The sequence below is a fragment of the Numenius arquata genome, chromosome 3 (assembly GCF_964106895.1).
Source record: "Numenius arquata chromosome 3, bNumArq3.hap1.1, whole genome shotgun sequence".
Taxonomy (NCBI): domain Eukaryota; kingdom Metazoa; phylum Chordata; class Aves; order Charadriiformes; family Scolopacidae; genus Numenius; species Numenius arquata.
The window spans coordinates 22,794,189-22,815,288 of NC_133578.1; the positions used below are offsets into that span (position 1 = coordinate 22,794,189).

The 21,100-nt window shown below is 38.0% G+C and overlaps 1 protein-coding gene across 1 annotated transcript in view; it reads left to right on the top strand.

The window, feature by feature from the left end:
- MYO3B (myosin IIIB) overlaps window positions 1-21,100 on the top strand; it is a 181,701-nt gene that overhangs the window by 112,007 nt on the left and 48,594 nt on the right. Inside the window, exons 27-30 of the mRNA XM_074145732.1 lie at window positions 5,204-5,315; window positions 6,249-6,411; window positions 7,113-7,193; window positions 16,488-16,608. Of these exons, the coding sequence (XP_074001833.1) occupies window positions 5,204-5,315; window positions 6,249-6,411; window positions 7,113-7,193; window positions 16,488-16,608 (477 nt within the window). The remainder of the gene's footprint in view (window positions 1-5,203; window positions 5,316-6,248; window positions 6,412-7,112; window positions 7,194-16,487; window positions 16,609-21,100) is intronic.

Consider the following 21,100-nt stretch of genomic DNA (forward strand, 5'->3'; position numbering starts at 1 on the left):
GGCCATAATCAGATAATTAATGTATAGCATCATTCTGAAATTTTCCGTATCTTAGCATACTTGGATGTTTTTAACATTTAACTTTAACTCTGCATGTCCTAGCTTTGCAATTGTTGATTTGGAGATAAATCAAACTTTTAAAAATGTTGGTTTATACCTACTGACTATGAAGTACAGTTTATCCCACTTTAATGTATGTTTTTCTGGAATACTATTCACGTCCATGAAGGATAGTTTGTAGTGCAGTGTAAGAACCACTGGTTAAGAAATATATAATTCCAGAGTTTCATCAGCTCTGAGAAATTAGTTATTCTGAGGGTAAATTACATTTCTCTTAGTCTTACTGCTGCTGACAGTGTGATTAGTCAAGTACTTTTAGGAAACATGTAGATGAATATGTGTCATGCATAAGAAATTCTCAAGCAGGATGTATAACCCAAGAAAATAATTTATTTTTGCACAAATATGTGCATGTTTATGAAGCAACACATGAAGGACTATAAACTTTATTTTAAAAAATATAAATAAAAGTATTGGCTTAACATAGAAGAGCACTGAAGTATTCCAGACTACTAGATTTTTCTGCTGGAATAACAAGTACAAATATGGAAATAAAAAAGTAGAGTTATGAAATTTTCATCTTATCTGGAAACAAATGTGATTTCTAGCTCTACTTTTCTGAAATTAAGTATCTGGTTTCTTCTCTTGGTGAAGTGTTGTAAATAGAGGTCACTCTGTCATCTCTGTACAGTAGATTTACATAAATATGATAAAGATGAAATTAGGCCAATAAATCAAAATTATTAGTTCTCGTTGCATATACCCCAAAGTTTTGGGTGCATTCCCAGACATTTTCTTTAAAATTTCACAATGTGCAATATTTGCACACTTTTACTAGATACGTTAACATGATACATTTTACCTTCCTCCCAAATATTCCAAATCTTCCATTACTGTGCAAAGATTTTAGATTAGGTAAAATAGTTGGATGACCCTATGTGGCACATTCTGTGCTGCCATACAGTTATCCTGAGGACATCAAGTCAAACTACTTTTGCAGCTGCAGTCCTGTGATTCAGACATGAAAACTGGCACCAGATAAAAAACATAGTGTTTGCTTAAAAAAAAATACATGGATTTGAGCTTTGGAACACCAGTCTAGAGACCATTTTTACTGTGCAGAATGCAAACTCCAAAAGCAGTTCTGGAGGAGAAATGATTAAAAAGAAATTGCAAGTCGCGTATTGCTAGACTGTTACGGTTTGAGAAAACCCATAACAATTTATGGTCATTTAGACAATTATTCTATCACCTGATGACCCCTCCCCACCCAGAAAGGGGAATTGGGGAAAGCAAGGAAACACCAGGGTTGAAATATAAATAGATCTAATATGATAAGACTGATTAATTAACAGTAGTACTAAAGAACCAGTATTAATCCTGATACTAACAAAAGATATACAAGAATTATACGGAGCCAATTCTATCAGTAGGAAGCTGTGTGCTCCTGGCAGTGAACAATAAATGTCGGACACTGCGAGCACTACGGCTTCAGGAGGAAGGGAAGGGCTCAAGGGTACGTCACTGGGGAGGAGTTCTCTGGACCACTGCCATCAAGGGAGAGAGAGCTACGCAGCAAACTTTTCTGATTTATATTGAATGTGACATTCATGGTATGAAATACTCCTGTTGGCCAGCCTGGGTCAAATGCCCAGGCCTTGCTCTTCCTCGTCCCTGCACCTGGCAAGGCTCGAAAACACTGAGACCTTGAATCCCACAGAGCCTGGCTGGCTGTAAAGTAAATATTTTCACGAATTCAGACACGAGAGTCTTCTAAAAGTGCAGTTTTCCCCAGCATTAGAAGAGAAGTTAGTCCCGTGTTGCTCAACCCAGGACACAGACTTTATTTCTGATGAGTTGAGTCATTTCTGCCTTATTTTTGATGACATGACTGAAAAGACCTGATGTTGAAAATCTGATATCCCGCCGTGTTTAACCAGTTACAGGAGTCTGCTGTGCCAGTAGTCAGATCAATCAAAACATTTGGAAAAACACCTTTTAGAGGAAGTTTGTATGAAATATTGGGAGACAATATGTTTACATATAGAAACTGAAGTTATTTGCATGGTTTGTAAAGTTACTGTTATTCTGAATGGCTTGCTTTCTTAAAAGACAGATAGACTTCAATTTATAAAAAACTTTTGTCAAAACAAGATTTGATAAAAAAAATGGGCCTTGCTTTATTTATGTTTTTCTTCTGAACCAAAAGCAACTACATTCTAGGTCATGAAAGAGAGCTAATGGAGAGGGTACTACATTTGAAATATATTGAAATTTCTCATAAGCAAAACAGTATAGTCAGGCCTGAAAATTGCATAGCTCAAAAATACTTTTTAGCCAGGTATTTGTTGCAAATAAAAACTCAACTTCTCAGTAATTAGACGTCATTGATAAGATAATAAGTTTGAAAAATCATGAGATCCTCCTTGATTATTTTATTGCATCAGTGCTGTCTAAAAACTGTTCTGTGGTTTTAAAATTCCCAACTACAACATGCCTTAAAAGATGTATGAACAACCAGAAAACTGATATTATCCCACATTTGAATCCTTTCTTTCTTCTAAGGAAAGGAACTGCTTAAGTTACATACATGTGTAAATAACATGGTTATCTGAACTGGCTTTTGAAGCAAACAGCAATTTACTATTAGTGCAACTTCCCTGATCTATCTGTCAAGTATGTGTTGAAATCGCACGCTGTCACAAATTGTTTGTGATAGGTATATTTTAAATCTGAGTTTTATTAGTGCAACTCATAATACCTTTTGTCTTGTGAAACTGACATCGTTAAGTTCAGTAATAAGGCAGAGGAAACGTACTTTTTTTCTTTTAAATACACCATATTTCTCCATACCTACTAAATAGCATGACTTTCAGTATTTTGAAAGACTTGACTAAAGAATTTGAAATATCATGTTATTGAGAAATTCACTACATTAAAAATAACTCAGTAATACATAATCTCCTATCATTATTCAGAGTGGGCAATGTCTCCAGTGGGTGAATATCTGTGTCTCTGGTCCAGGACTGATTCCAGTGCTTATGCCTTCAAATGTCATTTTGTTCCCCTTTGATCTTTATTGACTATTTTAGTGGTTCTTTTTTCTTTCTTGTGACAACAGGAGCTAATATCTAGAGATTAACTGGAGCTAATATTTGAAAATCATATTCTCCTGATTTTAAAAAAAATAGTTCATCTTGTGCTTTTCCGTTCTTTGTAATTGCTTCTCTTTTCTTCAGTATGAGGTGGGATATTTTCTTGCCACTATGTGGCTACAGAGGAATTTGTCTTTGAGGTTCACTGGTCGGATTCTTCTCTTTATGTTTTAAAGAACATCTGATGGCTCTTCCGCATGCTAATATTTCAGATAATGGTTTGCTCAACCTAACAATTTCTCTCAAACACAATGTAAATAGGGTAGCACCTGTAGAAGTATGACTTAAAGAAGACCAAGACAGCACATGGTGGTTCATAAATGAGAGCTGAAGTGGCAGTTGCTACCATCCACCAGTGTACTTGTGCTAAAATAACCTTAAATTTGTAAACTAACTGGCACATGTTCTTGCTGTTACTTAACATAATTGTTTCCAAGTAGAGTTACTTAAGTACTATAAAACCATTCTTCAGTAATGCATGGTGGCTTTACAGGTAGGGATTGGTCTATTCATTTTTAATGTCTGTTTAATTCAAACATCTTTTCATCCCTTTTTCATTAATTATTTGCACAATAATGGTATTTCACATAATAGTTAGGGGCTGTTCTTTGCAAGGGAATGTAGACAAAAGAAAAGTCAATGTTGTTTAGTATGGACCTGCTCCAGAGGCCACTGAAATTGATCATAATTGTTCCAATTAATTGTTTATCCCAATCAAACAGAAAAAAGACATCATGCCTAATGACTTACAAACCTCATTATAACCACAGAAATCCTTGTGAGTAAAGAAAATTATTACATTTGTATGAGGAGTAATTCACTTGTTTTTTCTTTAAAATAGCTGTTAATTGTTAATTCTGTTTAAGCATCAGCACTGATAAAATCCTTGCCAATATGATAGTAATGCCAGTTTTTTTAATTATGCATATATATGACCTCTTCTGGAGATGTGAAACACAGGGAGATATTCGTGCAGTCTGAGCATCTTGCTCTCTGTAAATTAAGATTGATATGAGAGTTGTTTTTACTGTAAACTAATCTTTATTCTTCACACACAGTGGCAGCCTTTCAGCTTCAGTAATCAGTCAGTATCACTGTATCATTGTACTGCCGACCCTCCTAATGCTGGCCTTTATCTTCACTGATTGAGAATACTCAGTCTTTCTATTAGTCATACTGAAAATGGGAAGCTCCCCTGAGTTCTATTGATGGCAGTGATCTTGTTACAAGTTCAAGGGCCTTGGACTTCTTATGTGGATTTATGCTTCTGAAGGCATGTCAAGGCCATTTGTGATTCTTTGTGAAAAAATGACCAATGCCAGTAACTAAAATACTGAAAGATTCTGAAATGCCTTTTTTAGCATTTCTTTCAAGAAACAGGCATTAGGTCATGAATAACTTACTTTTAGTGCTTTTCTCTTTCTTTGGTGCTAGTATTTGACTTTTCTGCCACTCAGAAATCTGTAAAGGTCCATTGAACACCACAGGGAGCACCTACTTATTCAACAGAACTTGCAGATTTGCAGTGAGATTTTACTGTGTCAAAGTATGTTATGTAGCTCTGTAGATGGCGTACTTATTTTGCACATTATGTGAAAGGTTTTGGTTTTGCTTTCCTTTCTATTACTAGCACTTTTCCTTCTTCTCCCTGACATTCATTCACTTGTTCATCAGAAAAATTCAGAGTAACCTTGAGTATTTCCTAAGTTGCACTGGTTTGTGAAAGACCTTTATGGATAATTACACCAACTGGGGATTTCTAGAATGCAGCAGATTCTTGTCACCACTATGGTACCAGTCATTTTCCTATGTCATGTATATGCTCAAATATCTGTTCATGACAGCTGTGTCATGATTTATGAAGAGGACTGAGTATAAGGAAGAATTTGGCCTGTGAGTTCTAGACATGCAGCTGTGAGCTAGAGAAGAGTAGTGAAAGTACATGTTGATTGTCAAGTCAATTCTTTCTGTGTCATTTGGTTTTTCAGGTATTATTACCTTGCATTCAAGGCACACGAGACACCCCTTGGTAGCAGAGAAAACTGTCTTGCCATTTTGGAGAAATCTAAACTAGACAACTGGATTCTTGGGAAAACCAAGGTAGAGGGTGCTAACATTTTCTCGAGGATAATATCCTTTTAGCAAAACATGTCTAATAGTGATTTGAAAAGTGCTGCATGAATGAGCAAAAGAGCAAGGAATTTGCTCCAGTTAGCCTCCCAGGTTATGGAGGCACCCTCCCAAGCCAGCTGAATTAGTGTTGCAAGAGGAGAGATGCATTGGGTACCTCCCCAAGGCACACTCTGCACGTGGCTGCCTTGATAAGGGCAGTACATCTGTCAGTGCCTGCTGTGGTAGTGCTTCCCTGAAGTTCCTCCTCCTCTTAGTCATGGCATGACTGAAACTTCACACGCAGGCCCATCCTGTGAGCCTGGTTAGTACATTATCCATTTGTGGAGTTTCAGGTGAGATCCCGATGGCTCTGTCAAGAGCTTTTGTTCATGGTTTAAAATGGAGTTGTTGACTTCTGTAAAATGGATGTTATACAGTATTTTGAGTTGTTTTACAGTGCACAAAGGAAAAACATGGAGAATTTTCCTGCTCAAGACCCAGATAAAGTATATATAAGCAGCCATAGGATTTGCCTCCTGAAGCAGAATCCTGTTAGACAATATTATGTCTCAGAACAAATTCAACCCAGGATTTATCTTCCCACTGTCAAGAAAGGCTATATTTCAAAATTGTTGATACCTGAAAATATCCTCCTGACCAATTTACTTTGTAAACGGGATAAATATGTGGTTTATTTTGCAATGGGGTGATTATAATCTGTGGAATAATGAAATTCCACAAGCACGCCGAGAGCAAATTTTTGATTCACAAGATTGCTATGATATCAGCAAGCAGTATTTTACCAGTTTTCTCAGCAACAGTGCCCTAAAACAGCCTGATGCGAGACTAATGAAAAGGCAGAATACAACAGGTTATGTTACTGCCTGCATGTAGTACTGTTTTGTTGTTGTTCCATTTCAGGTTTTTCTGAAGTATTACCATATAGAGCAGTTAAATTTGTTCCTGCGAGAAGTTATAGGGAGGGTGGTGGTCATGCAAGCCTATATCAAGGGATGGCTTGGAGCAAGGAGGTACAAGAAAGTCAAAGAGAAAAGAGAAAATAGTGCTGTTACCATACAGTCAGGTAAATGTTCACATTCCCTATTTCATTGTCTTCGCATTTCAAGCTGTTAAATTGCATGTACATTATTTATTAATTCATAATAGTTTATTATTAAATCAAAATAACCAGAGGTGCTTTTCTCTCCAGCTAATTGATGCAAATATTACTGGTTTACTTCTAAGGTGTCGTCTTAGTATTTTGTAATGTCTTTATTTAAATATTTTAGTATTTTGGATGTGATGCCTATGCACAAAATGAAAATATTGCTAGGTATGTCTACGCTAGCATGCAGCACATAAATGCAGCATGCCCTCCCACCCCCATGTAAACCAGAATTCCAGATAGCATACATCAGCCTGAGAGGCTGAGTGTCAGTAACTTAGCAGGCTTCCTTATATCAAGTTTGGGGAGCTGTGTGAGGAGGGGAGTTTTTGTGCTGACATGATCATGCACCTTTGCCTTTTGGATGAGGACATCAGTGAGCACATGGTGACAATTAAAATTTGGACGAGTGAAGCAGTGTTTGAAGTTGTGGGGATGTGAATACTGTATTCATGAACCCAGAGTTCAACATGTGGGTGGATGGGGAAGAGGTATTTGGGGTGGGGGCTGGAGTGGTTATGGCAGGAGGGATGAAAGTTTCAGCACATCTCTGACTCTGTAGACTCTGTAGCACTTCCTTAAATAAATGTAATTTCCAGCACATGGTTTTGTATTTTTAGCCTGGAGAGGATATGAAGCTCGCAGGAAGTACAAGGAAATAAGGAACAGAAGAACTGATGCTGCTATACATATTCAAGCAGGTAATTAAAACATTATTTCAATTGCCAACACCTATTTGGTGGGGGTGATTTCACGTGTCAGTGTTTATAGCCAAGAGAAATACCTGCAGTCCAAACTAAAGCTATCAAAAACATTACTTCTAATTGTCTGTTCTTCAGTATCAAATGACATCAGTGACAGGTATCACGCACTTTGGGCTTTTTTAAAGTACTTCTCTGGAAGCAAAACAAACTGATTAAAAGCTCTTGAGTTAATTCTTTAAGATTCTTCTGAGAACAGTCAGTATGGTTCAACTACAAATAGAGCTGGTATGAAGCACTGGATTTATTTGACTAAAAGTGTGGATGGGAGGCACTGGACATGCATTTTTCTGTCTTTGTATCAAGCCCTAATCTTGGCAGGTTGCCAGGTTTTTGTTTTGAATGCTTGCTGGGTTTGCCAGCTTTGGCCAATCTTTTGATTCTCTGCCAGACTCCTATGCAGCCATATCAATATGAATTTGAATAAACTTTAAAGAGATTATTGGAGGAACAGGCCCATAGGGCTGTGTAGGTCTCTAGTAGAGCGTAGGGTACCATATGGCATGGAAATCTAAGAACCAGTGCTGTGAGCTCAATGGTGTTTTCACATGCTGGCAATATGAAGCAGCCTCCATATGATGCAGTGTAATACACCTTCCCTGTCCAACCCCAGGTTGAAAGACTGAAGTCGATCAAAAATGAGTTGTAGCAAATGTGTTTACAGATAAACCAAGGTACCACCTTTATTCTACCAGCTTCCTGTGCTATAATTGCTTAAGCTTTGTCACCTCTCTATTCTGTGTGTCATAAAGTCTAAAGTCAATCTGAAAAAGACGTGTTCTAAATGTTCTTTTACTTTGTTCTCAAGCCATTTCAAGTAAATTAATTTGTTTTGCTTTTGTCTAAGTTTGCTACTCTGAAATTAAGCATCACTGTGACTTTCAGCAGAAAGTAAAATACCAGTATAGTTACAGAAAGGAACAGTGTGTCATTAGGATAAAAAAATAATTTATAGCTTTGCATGCATACTGTTATGTAGAATCGTGAACTATAGCTCTAGGGTCAAATGCAGAATATTCTATTAAATGGAGAACTGTGAAGGAGAATTTTTTTCTTCCGTTACAACAAGCACTGAGGGACTGCGTAAGCTCTCTCTCCCCTTCCTCCTCTCCTTTGTGTTGTCATTTTCTATTGTTTTCAGGACAGCACAGAGAGCAGATCTTGAAGTACCTCCTGCAACTATTTTCTGGAGTATTTGCTACATTTACACTTGGTCGTACCTGGACTTTGATTTCCTGACTTTTACAACAGCCTTTTGTCCTAAAAAAGGAAAGTGAAACATTTGACTCATCACTGTCTCACTCTTACCAGTTCCTTAAGATGAGAGTTATCTCCGGTTCAGTAGGAAGCTGGTGTGAAGCAGTATCACTTGGAGACTGTAGGGGACATTCTGCCTTACAGTTTTATCCAGCCAGATTTCTTCGGCACGTAGGAAATGCATGATCATTACTAGCTCTTTAGAGAAAGCAACTGATCTATTCTGCTGTTTGCACACATGGGAGAGATTCAAAGCTCTGCTCCCTCCTGCCATCTCTGAGACGCTGCATTGAACATGGCAGAGCAGAGGCAGTGGGAGCATACGCATACCCTTGAATTTGGACACTTCTATTGAGCCCTCTGGACCTAATGCTGGAGGAATGCTATTAGCAGTCTTCCCACCAGCACACACTGTCTTCCTTTGTAACCTGGCACTTGACAGTTCCAGTGATCAGTCTGGGTGAATAAGCATTAGGACTATAGGGTTAAGAGTGACACAGTGCACCTTTGTATTAATTAGGCTGTCTGCTCCTCCTATCTTTGTGCTGCTTTTGAAGGGGTATAATAATAATAATAATTCTCAACACATTTCTGTCTGCCTTTGGAAACCTGTATCTAAGACTTTTTATTTGAAAATTCTTTTTGTGCATATTTTCTCTTCTCTACATGCTAATTATTCTGTGTTTCAAATCAAAGCTCATGCTTGCTAATGGTGGCCATTTTCCAGGTTTTAAAATATACTGACAGTCTTTCTGTTGTTTACATTACACTGTCCAAGTGCCTGGTGACATGGAGACAAAACCAACTCCAAATCCCTCCCTTCCCTGCACATCTTATAATGTGAGTGTGTAGTTCAAGGCAGCTTTTCAGTAAAATGGAGTATGATCACCTTTGTATTTTTTTTTAAAGTGAGCCATTTCAGGCAGTGAGATAGATTGTCTGCGTTTGTCATCCAGACATTAGCAAAACCATATAATTAAAATATATGTACTTCCCTCTCCTTTCCCTCCCCTCCGCCCCCCACTCAAGCAGGCCTTGAAATTTAGGAAGCATTTGGCTTACATGTTTCTACAGAACAGCGCATATTGAAATTTGTTTTCCTTTCATCTCTTTCCCAATAAAAGCAGCCGCTCGGCTTATCCCTTTAGCTTCCTCAGAACTTCCTTTCAGAATTCCCGATCTATTACAGCACATTCACATACCAGAAACAAGATGCCTTTTCATGCTGTCAACCTTTTTCATCTGAAATGTAAATTAATTCTTGCTGGTACGCTTTGACAGAGATCAAAGTAGGGGTATTAACCTTATTGGGCCTTCTCTTCATCAGAATCAGTTCCAAAGACTGCGAGGGTAGTGTTAGGAGGCCAGTCTTCACTGTTATCTATGGCCCTCCTCCAGGCAGTCCTCTGTCTACAAGTCAGCATTTCAAAGGCGCTGATTTCTTTTGTAAATGACCTTATCATTACTTTAAACTGTGTGAAAAATGATTTGCCTGAATAATTCTTGCAGGATTATCCTGCTCATTTTAATTGTAGGGGGACTTCATTCAGATTCCAGGATATTGTTTAAGTGGTTTTGACAGCAAGTGATCATAGCCTGATATAAAGGAGGAACACAGCTCCTGATTGGAAACCTCTTGACTTGTTCAGATTGTTCATTTCTTGCAAGTCAGTCTTTGAGGTAGGCTACATTTGCATTTTAAAAATAAACAGATGCCTTTCAAATACATGAGCTGGTGGTCTGGAGATCTCTGTGGGCCCAGCAGTTCACTATCCATTGAAGAAATGCTGGAAGAAAAAAAACAAACTTAGAAAAAAAACAACCCTCACAATATACATGAGGATACAATTCCTGAGTGTATTATATTACACAAAAAAAAGTGATTCTTTCAGATGGGGGAAAACACCCTTGCTAGGAAACAAAATATTTGTGAGTTTAAATTAGGTGGGGAAGAAAAAGCTACCCTACTTCAGCATATCTACATCACAGGTTCTCAGAATACACAGATGTTATTAGACCTGGGGCTAAAATGGTACACGGGGTACACAAGGTCTTTCCTACTTCTTCCAGTTACACTTTTCCAAACTGTGAAGGTTAGAAAATGCTAATTTTTAACTTAGAGATGAATTGTAAAGAATGATTTTGTGTAAAGTGTTTAACAATACTTTGCACTTCTGAGAATTTCTTTGTGATTGGGATTTGTATTGTTTTGATTTACGTCTAAATAAAAGGAAAAATACTTTGTTAAAATAAAGAATTTTTAAAAATTATGTTCCCGGATTCACAGCTGGTTTAAATCAGTGTATATCCACTGCATCATCTGACTGAAATGTTGCTGCTCTGATTTACCTCCATGCAAGTCTCGTTTAATGTTTCTTTGTATTAGAATAATGAATTAATTAGAATTTAAAACAACAGATAATCAATTACAAAAGTACGTTTTCTAGTTATGGTAGATAGCATGTATTTCCATGCAGTGTGACTGTTGTCCCAAAAGACTTAAGGGAGGATTTTAATCTGTTTATTTCATTTGTGAACTGACATTGCCAAAATGCCAAATGAGTGGTGCATGCGATTCACTTAGATCTGAGGTGACATCACTGAATTCATTTTAATTAGGCCCACTTTAGCCATCTGGAATATACTGTGCAGCTCTGGTCAGGACTGAGTTTAACTATGCTTCCAGAGGTGAAAGGCAAATGACTAATCCATTGAGCCACCATCTCCTCCTCCAACACGTGCTCGCACACTCACCATATGTCACATTGTATTGGAAAATTCTTTATCAAGAACTCAAGATTTGGGCTGTTGTTGGTATTTTTTTAAATAGAAAGTGATGGATGCTCAGAAGGAAACCAGATGAAGCATCCCTTTGTAAATTGCTTTCTTTCTGTAACTTTTGCTCGTGCAGTGTTGCTCACTATTTACAAATCTCTAACATGTGCTTTTGGCAAAATTTACTCCATTATAATAAAAAAAAGAAGGCCTGAGAACAGCTGTAATTTACTATTTCATATTTGTAATAAATATAAGCTTTTAATAAAAGTGTTACCTTTGGGATTTTCAACAGCAAAGATTTAATGTTGGCTTCAACAGAAGACAAGTATTTATTGAAAACCCTATATTTATCTGTCTATTTTTATCATTAGGTACATGTGTGTGTACATGTATTCGACTAATATTGTTGTATATATCTAAGAATTACATGAGTAAAATGTTCCAACAACTTCTAAACACTTTATAAATATATCTAAAATATATATATTTTTTAAGTTCTCCTGAAAATAACAACCACTAAGTAGCTGATCCAGCTTTACTTTTTTATATCATTAATTTTCTTCTTTTAACTACTTCGTCAGTGTAAGAACCATTGAAGAGATGAATGTGTTTCTTTTAATGGCAGCTGAACCTTGTATTAACTTGATTTCATGTTCAGGGTAAACCAGACTGGTTTGTACAGGCTGCACAGCTTTGGTTAACTTCACTCTTCCATCTCTTTGTTTTCTGTAGTAGCTTAGGGTATCCAGTAATTCTTCACTTTTAGTATCTATCTCTAGTAACCATTAAAAGCCTGCAGCTCATATGCTGGGAACATGTTAGGAAAAGCAAAAAGGCTTTATGGTTTTGAAGTATGAGGTCCTATAGTCTATCCTCATCTCTGAGCTAAGCTCTGCTGATGTGAATATGTCTGCATTTCCTTTTGGTTTGCTTTCCTGTTTTGAGGAGATGAAAAGGAGACCATTCTTACTGGATTTCATGCCCTTGCTAAAAGCAGGAAGGGACAGCAACGTACATTGTCCAACAATACATTGGAAAACCTATTTCTTTCCCTTGCTGATATTGACAACAGTTTCCCAGTCATCTTCTTCACTTTTTTTTCTTTGACCAAGTCTCAAGATCAGAGACTGTAATGCACAGTAACTAAAAACCGTATGTCCAAGTGGTGATGTGCATCAGTGACACCAGTCCTGATGGCAGCCTTGGTGAGTCTTTTCAGTAGTCACTGCTTGTTGCTGGTAGTCACTGCTTGTATGTGAGAACTCATGAGTTGCTTTGTCGTAATGCTTCTGCCAGAGAACTTAAGACAGGAGGGTTGGTTTTTTTCCCTGCTGTTAAACAGGCATCACCCAATATCTATCCAGAGTGGGAGGTGAAAGAGGGGAGGTATTCATCGGACCCAGCAAAGGATGTGACTCTCCATCCCTTTTACTGTTCATTAGAATTAATTTGGCAGGGAGTGAAGAATCAGATTCATGGGCTCCAAATCCTCTCAGATGTTGTTAGTTAAGCTGCTGAATGCTCTTTTAACTAGGCAAATCAAGAAAGTGATATGGTGTTTGTAGCAAATCAACTTCTGATTACAAACTACCATTATACCTTCTCTTCAGCAAGCATGAGCTTTCATTTCTGAGTTTCTGTTATATGCTATTTTAGGTGATGTTATAGATTAAAAATGTGTCTGTGTAGAAAATGTCTGCTTAACATGATTTTTTACGACTGAGAATGAATCCTTCTGCTGTTTAAAATACTACTTCATCTCCTTTCTTTAGACTTCTTGTATAGACCTGTGATTGCTTAGCTTTGATCTTTCTACATTGTGCTTCATAATTTGCTCTGTAACTATATATTTCCTATGGGAATCAGAGGGAAAATGTCTGGACTTTTCCTATCTGGAATTGTGCAACATGGTGTGTAATGTATATGCCTTGGTATTTAGACCTTAAAATAAAGGTTTTTAACTGCAACCTCAGACTGCCTGAGGTAAATATATTTCTGGTTTGTTAGGTGATGGAGCTGACAGAAAACTTGCTTTGTGTGAGAATTTATTAGTACAAGAAGTAAAAATTCATGTCCTAAATTGTGGCACATAAAACATTTAACACTGTGTTACTAATAAAAGTGCTAAAATTAAGTTCAGTTCCTATGTTGCTTTTCAGATCCTGTCATCTTTGGCTATGTAAAGATCAGGGTTAAAGATACTGTTGCTGGAAAGTTTGGAATATAGACTGGATAAGGTGAAAATGAGGTGACAGCTGGTAATCATTCTTCTTCAATGATGCAGTGATTGTTCATGGAGCAGTAGCAACATGAGTCTGCTAATTTCACACTCTTTGAGCCAAGTACTTAGTGTCAAAACCAGCACCAGTCAGTAATGCAAATTGCTGTGATGGAGCAGCTTCCCAGCCTCTCAGACTCCCCCAGCAGAATTCTCTGCATATGCATTTCCTTTGAAACATTATAGATCCAGTTAATAAATGTTGAAAAGATGCAGTCCTACTAATGCTCGATGAAGCTTTTGAGAGACAAGTTTGTTTATCCTGCTACTTCAGTTATCCCATGAGTCAAAGGGAAAGTAGGAAAAATATAGCCATTTACCTGTCAGATTCAAAGTATTCTAGAAGAATGTTAGAAACTAGCTTGCAAAAAGGTTAAGTTGAAAAGGAGTTGGTTTTGAAAATATGTTATAAAACAAAAGATAGGGTAAAAACTATGTTTATTAAATCAGATACAGCACGTTGTTTGTAGTGAATGAGGGAAAGACCAAAATGGTTATACTGACATTAAGAGTCTCTGGGAAAAAGGAAAAGAATTTAAAAAAATAAAATCACAGTAGGTATCAGGGTTGATTTTGTAGACACAGACACAGATGCAAAGAACTGCTGAAAGCTGAGAAATTGCAAAGGATAAAACTGAAGTTTATCTTATTAGTTCATTTGTTTCGATGCTTCTTTATCTTTATGGTAGTTCATCAACTGACTGATACTCAGCGTGTTTCAGCTGCAGAGAGGTGGCTGCTGGCCAGCTGTCTCTGCTGCCAGTATCGGAGTAGGCTCCTTGTCTGGTCAATAGGGGATAGTTAAGGATTGGAAGCCTGATCACATGGGGCAAGTGAATGCTTGCCTCATCTCTGCCAGACAGGCAGACTTTTCCAGTCTAATTATTAAGGGCAGAAAGCTCCTCAGCCTCACGATACCTGAGCTCTGTATTCAGCACAACACCTCAGCAGGCCCAGCTTCTGTCATGCCTTCTGTAAAGTGAATGGTTATTTATTTTAGTGACCTCTCATTAAAAGGCAGTTTTTACTGCTTCTTACCCTCGAAACCTCAGTAGCACCGAAATGCTCAGATTGTTATGGTGCATTGCATACCACACCTTGAACTGTTCAGATGGTTTTGATTTTCTTATACTGCACAAATAAGTGTGACACCACATATTTTTGTGGAGATAGGTGCCTGAAAAGAAGACCATTAACACTATACAGGAATTAAAATAGAAAAGAAGGGATTAGTTATAGCCCTTTTCTAAGGAAAAGAACAGATGCAGCCAAGGTAGCTCTATTTTCTTTCCTCCACCATCTTTTCATTACGCAAAAAAACCCCATGTATGGGGAGCAGCTAAATTTATAAGAGTAGTTAAGTGGAAGAAAAGGGAAATCAATCAATTATCTCATAATTTGGTAATAATTGAGGGATTGCAAATTCTACAACCTTTATTCTCTGTTACGTAGGTAATGCCTACTTAGAGTGTTTTCATAAAATCAGAGGCATGAGATACAGGGAAAACTTGTTAATCTTCTGATCAACCTCTCTGTTCTCAATTTATTCTGTATTCTGTATTTATTCTACCTCCTGATTTCCTGTTGTAATCTACAATGTTATCTTGACCCTGATCCTACATTAGGTTGCCCTATACCCTACTTCTGTGCCTATTCTACACCCCACTGTAATATTTAACCTTGGACTTTAGGAACCCCAATGAGAGGATTCTTCTCCTCCTTTGGGTAGTTCGTCCCCAGACTGCCTCTGCTTTTGCAAGTTTAGTGTACTTAAAAGCTTTTTCCCAGACAGGAAATATTTTTCCTCAAAACCATAATATTTCCCAATCTTAGCTCCCATTTTCTTTTATATATTGTCTCCAGTCCAGCTAGACTAATAAACAGGTCCTTTCTCTCACAACCCTCAGCCGCCTTATTCAGCAACTGCTTGTTGTACACTTCAGCTGTGGCAGTGATACTGTACTTACTTTCTTCCTTACTCATCCCTTTTCTCCCTTTAATAAAGGTATTTCTACTTAAAATAATGCATGAAACAAACCCTACAAGAAATAATATTTAAAAATTTGTGGGTTGAAGTGTATATTGCAATACTTTTTAGTCTTTTGTCCTAAGTGCAGTATGGAGGAGCTTTATTACTAACTGCTCGCAGGTGTCAAGAATTGAAGCAAATTCATGTCAGATAAAACTATAGAAGTAACTAAGTTGTTTTGGTACCCAAATCTAGAGACAGTCCATGGAAACAAAAGGTGTAGAGATCTTCAAAATGTTATTCATTTCCATTTTATTTACCATTTCATTTCACTGCATGCTTGCCACTTCCTTTAGTGATTCCTCTAGTGATTTTTTGTTCAAATTTTTTTTTATGAATCGTATAAACTTCAGTGTCTGCAGATTCTTCTTCCTGATTATTTGTATGAGAGATATTTTAAATGTTTTGTTATGGTTACAGTTAATTGAAAAATAGAAGAAGACATTATTAATTTTTCTAGTTTTAATTGACTGTATCTGTCCCTGGCTCCACACCCCTCTACCCCAGAATAAAAGCAGGTGAAATTTCTGATTCTGTAAAATTCTAACTAGCTCAAATTATGGGAGTTGTGATTAAAGAAAGTGTTTTAGGAGTGATTTTCTACTACATATTTTAATACTTTTTAAGCTGGATTCCCATTTGAATTAGGCATGTTCTCATTTTGAGGCCTGTTTTCCTTGCCCAGGCTGTGCTAGGTGGTCACTGTAACAGTGGGAGTGTAAAGCCCTGTATAATTTCCAGCTGGAGCCACACCTGTGAGTTACTAAGTGTTCTTTCTGTCCACTGCTTCAGTAAAAGTTGAAGGCGTTCAGCTCTGCACTGCAGAGCCAGGTGCCAGTCTGCATTTCAGGCTCTGCAGAATTTTTCTCTGATTCATAACTATGTTTTTTAGCTTTCAGGGGATATATTGTTCGTAAAACCTACACAAGATTGAAAAACAGCACTGGCTGTGTATCTGATCCTCAGCTTATGAGCAGCTGCTCTACTTCTGATTTTGGCTGTGAAGAGCACTGGTGAGTTGAATCCTTTGCTGTCTATTATCTAACAGAAGTCATTTTCCACACAATAAGGTCTGAAAGGAGCAGACATGTCATCATGATTCAGCCAGCTTTTAGGGAATCTGGCATTTTCTGAGGATGACCACCCATAGGTTAGCCAGTCCCCCCCACCAGCTTAGTCATCTCAGTGTTGTCCCAGTTAGCAGAGTTAGATTTATTTGCAGTGCCGTTTGTCCTGGGTTGCTGTCCTGTTTCTGTGCACTTCTCAGAAGTACCCAGAACATCGTAGACTCTGGACAGGATCGCAAGTGCTCAGCATTCCAGAATTGACTGCAGTGCATGTTATTAAATTCTCAAAAGTTACCCTTCTGTGTCTGTAAATCTCCGTGCAGGCCAGTAATGAGATAGGGGAAAGAGTTGTAAAAAGCAGGTCACTGACAGAAAGCCTAGGAATACTGTAAACCACAGTAGTGATGCCCTCCTCTTTGTAGAGGAAGGGTATTTTAACCTTCCTTACCAATGGAATCACTTCAAACAAATGTCCCTCTGGCACTTTCTTGGGTATGAGAGGTAAGGGGGATCTGTTATATCTTTAGCTGTTGTCTAAGTCTGTCTCTCCAGTAGTGTTCTAGGAGAGGTGGCTGCTTTTGCTGGATTAATCCCTTTGATTAGCAAGTTTCAGTGACTACGAGTTGTGAGATCTCTCCTGTGGCGTGGGCATGAGGACATCTCAGTGCTTCTTCCAGTTCTTATTTCTGTTATGTCCTTCCTATATAGCATATAAATGCAGGTTCTGTTATACCTCTTAAGAGTTCTCTGAGGAAATTAATGACTTGCTTGACTGTAACTAGATGCTGCTGTTCTGTTAAAAAGATATTTTTTTTAAATAACTGTTAACTTCCCCAGAGTGATATTTCTTTCTCTCTGTGTGCTCATAACATTGAGTTATATTAACTTCCATGCTTACATTGGTTGATCTATATTGAGTGATGTCTGCTACATGCTCTGGTGCATTATTATAGGATTTGTTCAGGTGTAACCACCTACATTCTTGTAGGTTAATAGTGTTCCAGAATCCATTGCAGTATTCTGTTTTCAGCAAGAAAAAGGTTCAGGCCATTGGACAAGGACTAAATGGAGAAAGAAATGCTTTTGGTAATGATTTTCAGGGAAAAGAATGAGCCTGCTGCAATTTACCATCGTAGGTCTGTCTTTGGGTTGCCTCACTGCTCATTGGGGCAACGAGTTTCCTCATTTATGATTCCCTTCATATGCATGCAGCTCCTTCTGTCTCTTAGGTATTTAAAGGGTGTGTGTCTTGTGATCTCTTTAGAACTATTGATGATCACATGATCATTTGTTCTTCAGTCTGCGCTGATGGTTAAAAGCAAGAGCTAATAAGCTGCCTATTATCAGTTTTCTTTGGCATCCCAAATTATAATTATTTACAGTGTAAATAGGCTTTTTTTTTTTCTTTTCAGTGATCTAGAGCTTTCACCTGCACTTGCTTGGAGGGACACAGCCTCTTTAAACTTTTTCCTTCCATCTGTTTTATGTATAATTAGTCAGGAATGGTTTTCTTCCCTTTTTGCATTAGACTGTTTCTGGAATTCCTTGTTGATATCCAAATAAATGTATTTTTCTGGATTAGGTACAGCTTGCTTAATTGTACAGCCCTTGAGGCTTATGAGGATTTAATGGTTCAGTAACTGTTGAGGTGAATTTGGGCTCTGTGAAGCACAAATATACAGACCTTTAAAGATATTCAACCACTGAACTTACATTGAAATCAATATCTAAGTGTCTTTAGATACCTGGCCTGCAGGTGCCCATGTAAAATACATTGACCATCCAGGTCTTGCCCCCAGTCCTGATTGCTATGCACAATCGAACAGATAAACAGATGCATACCTTCTTTTGGCTGGAGTTGCTAAACTGCCATTACTGCTGGCAGTTCTCAAGTTTAACCCCAATAAATATTGCAGATTATTTGCCTAATCCTATAAATTTCTCAGCAATGGCCTCAGGTTCCAGTGATTTCGGTAAGACTTGAAAATGATCAGCGCTTCACAGGTGATGTTCAGAATCTTAGGACTAAAACCAGTAACTTCCTATAAATCAAGCCTCACTTTTACATGTAGCTGTTACTGGGCTGTTGTGTTTTAAGCATATGGCTGTTCAGTCATACAGGAGACTTGTAAGAAACAGGAAGGCTGCTGAATAATAGTGCAGATGTTTAACACAGTAGCTGGTAATCTATCCCTAGAGAAGACAGCCTCACTGTGGCTCCACATACCGTGGAACTAAAGTACAGCATAATAAAATACTCCTTTCTTTTAATTTCTTTTTTATTTTTGTTTTGTTTCTTTTCTAACTGGTAGTTTTGGAAAATGAAAAATGAGCTTAATGGTACTCAGGATCAGAAAGCAAAATCATATACAGTTCTGTTTTGTTGTATGCACAGGAATATAACTATACATTCAAAGTATGACAACCCGCTGCTTTTCAAAGGTCTGTTAAAAAAAGAAGTTACAGTATTATAACATGGAATGAATTTCAAAGTGTCCAGAAGAAAAGGACACTTTAAAAAAATTTAATTCCTTCAAGGAAATTGAATCTCTACACCTAGTTCACACTCTTCAGTCAGTGAAAGCAGGATATAAGCAAACTCAAACTAATAAATGACTTAGATGCTAATATAATGCGCACATTAGATCATTTAACATTGCATGTTAGATGTTTCCTGCCTTTATATGCATGACTTGAAAACCAGTATTAGCTGTGTTCAAATGCAAAAATCTTCCCTGTATCAAGCTGATGTCACAAGTAACTAAAGACACGTTGAGAACTGGCAAATATCTCTGATAGGAATAGAAATATGAAAGGTATATGAAAGTAATGTAAACGTTGGCAGGGAAGTGGCTTTGTCTCATTGAAAAACTGTATTTCCATTTAGTTCCACAGGGCTGTGGAGTTGCCCCGTGACTCCTTCTACTGAAAAAGGGTCGTGAGATTTATTTTACATCTGGGAGACTGACACTAAGTCTGAATTCCACACACCCCCTAAGCCCTGGTCTGTGTACGTGACACTTGCCAAGCCTTTTCTTGACATCATGAGCCACGGAGAGGAACCCACAGGCCTGCAGGGCATGAAGGAACCGAATCACAGTCAAACCCTTCCCCAAAGTAGCTCATTCAAAACTTAAAAAGGGCAGAGTTATTCTGAAGAGCCAAACATGGTCGAGATTAAATTCAAATGAGGAAAGTGAAAACCCTTCAGAGCCCTTTTTACAACCCTGCTGAATAGCAGGTTTAACCTTCTGGAGAGAGCCAAATACGCACCAGAGAAGGGAGGAGTGTGACAGGGTCTTCCGTCTCACGAGGCCAGTGCAGACACCAGCCTCACCTTGTGTCTGCCTCCATTTTACAATTGATCATCGCAGGAAATCAAGGATGCTGCATTTTGTAATGGCATAGGTACAATTTCAAGTTAGTATTAGGCATCTCTTGAGCTAATTAGGAATAATCTGTGGAGAAGGGAAAAGTAATTTTCTAAAATGTCCTGTGATTTTGAACTTGTTAGATTGACAGATCTCTAGTGAATATATTTTTGATAAATGTTCTTGTTCTTAGCAGGATAATCTACATTTTAGTGACTAAGGACCTTAATCTATGCTACATTGTTCATACTCTTATTAAGACAGATCTGTCATCCTCAAATATCTTTAAATCCCTTTAGAATCTCATCAAAGCATCTGTAACCTGCATGTTCCACCATCTTCTTATCCATTTCCCTCCCAAATGAAAGTTGTGTTAAATAATACTGATCTGATACTTACCCTGGAAAATACTTCCTGTACTGGCTTTTTTTTTCCTCTAGCTCACTGAACCGTAGCTCACTGACTGCTAAATATCGCAATGTAAGTTAGCTATATGTACATGATCAGTGGCCTTATGCTATACAGTACAGCAGAAAAGGTTGTTTCCACATAGTGACTGTTGCACATTGGTTATGTCTGTAACTATAACCGCGTGTCAGTGAGTATTCCTTGCTCCTTTGTTTCCTTGTGGAGTTCTGTGACAGGCTGAGAGAGTTGGGGGTGTTCAGCCTGGAGAAAAGAAGGCTCTGCTCTTACTGCACCCTTCCAGTACCTAAAGGGGGCCTACAGGAAGGATGGGGAGGGACTCTTTATCAGGAAGTGCAGTGATAGGATGAGGGGGAGTGGTTTTAAACTAAAAGAGGAGAGATTTAGCTTAGATATTAGGAAGAAATTCTTTACTGTGAGGGTGGTGAGGCACTGGAAACAGGTTGCCTGGGGAAGTTGCGGATGCCCCATCCCTGGAAGTGTTCAAGGCCAGGCTGGATGGGGCTTTGAGCAACCTGCTCTAGTGGAGGTGTCCCTGCCCATGGCAGGGGGGTTGGAACTCGATGATCTTTAAGGTCCCTTCCAACCCAAACCATTCTATGATTCTGTGTGTTAAGGACACTTGTTAGAAGATACTTGAC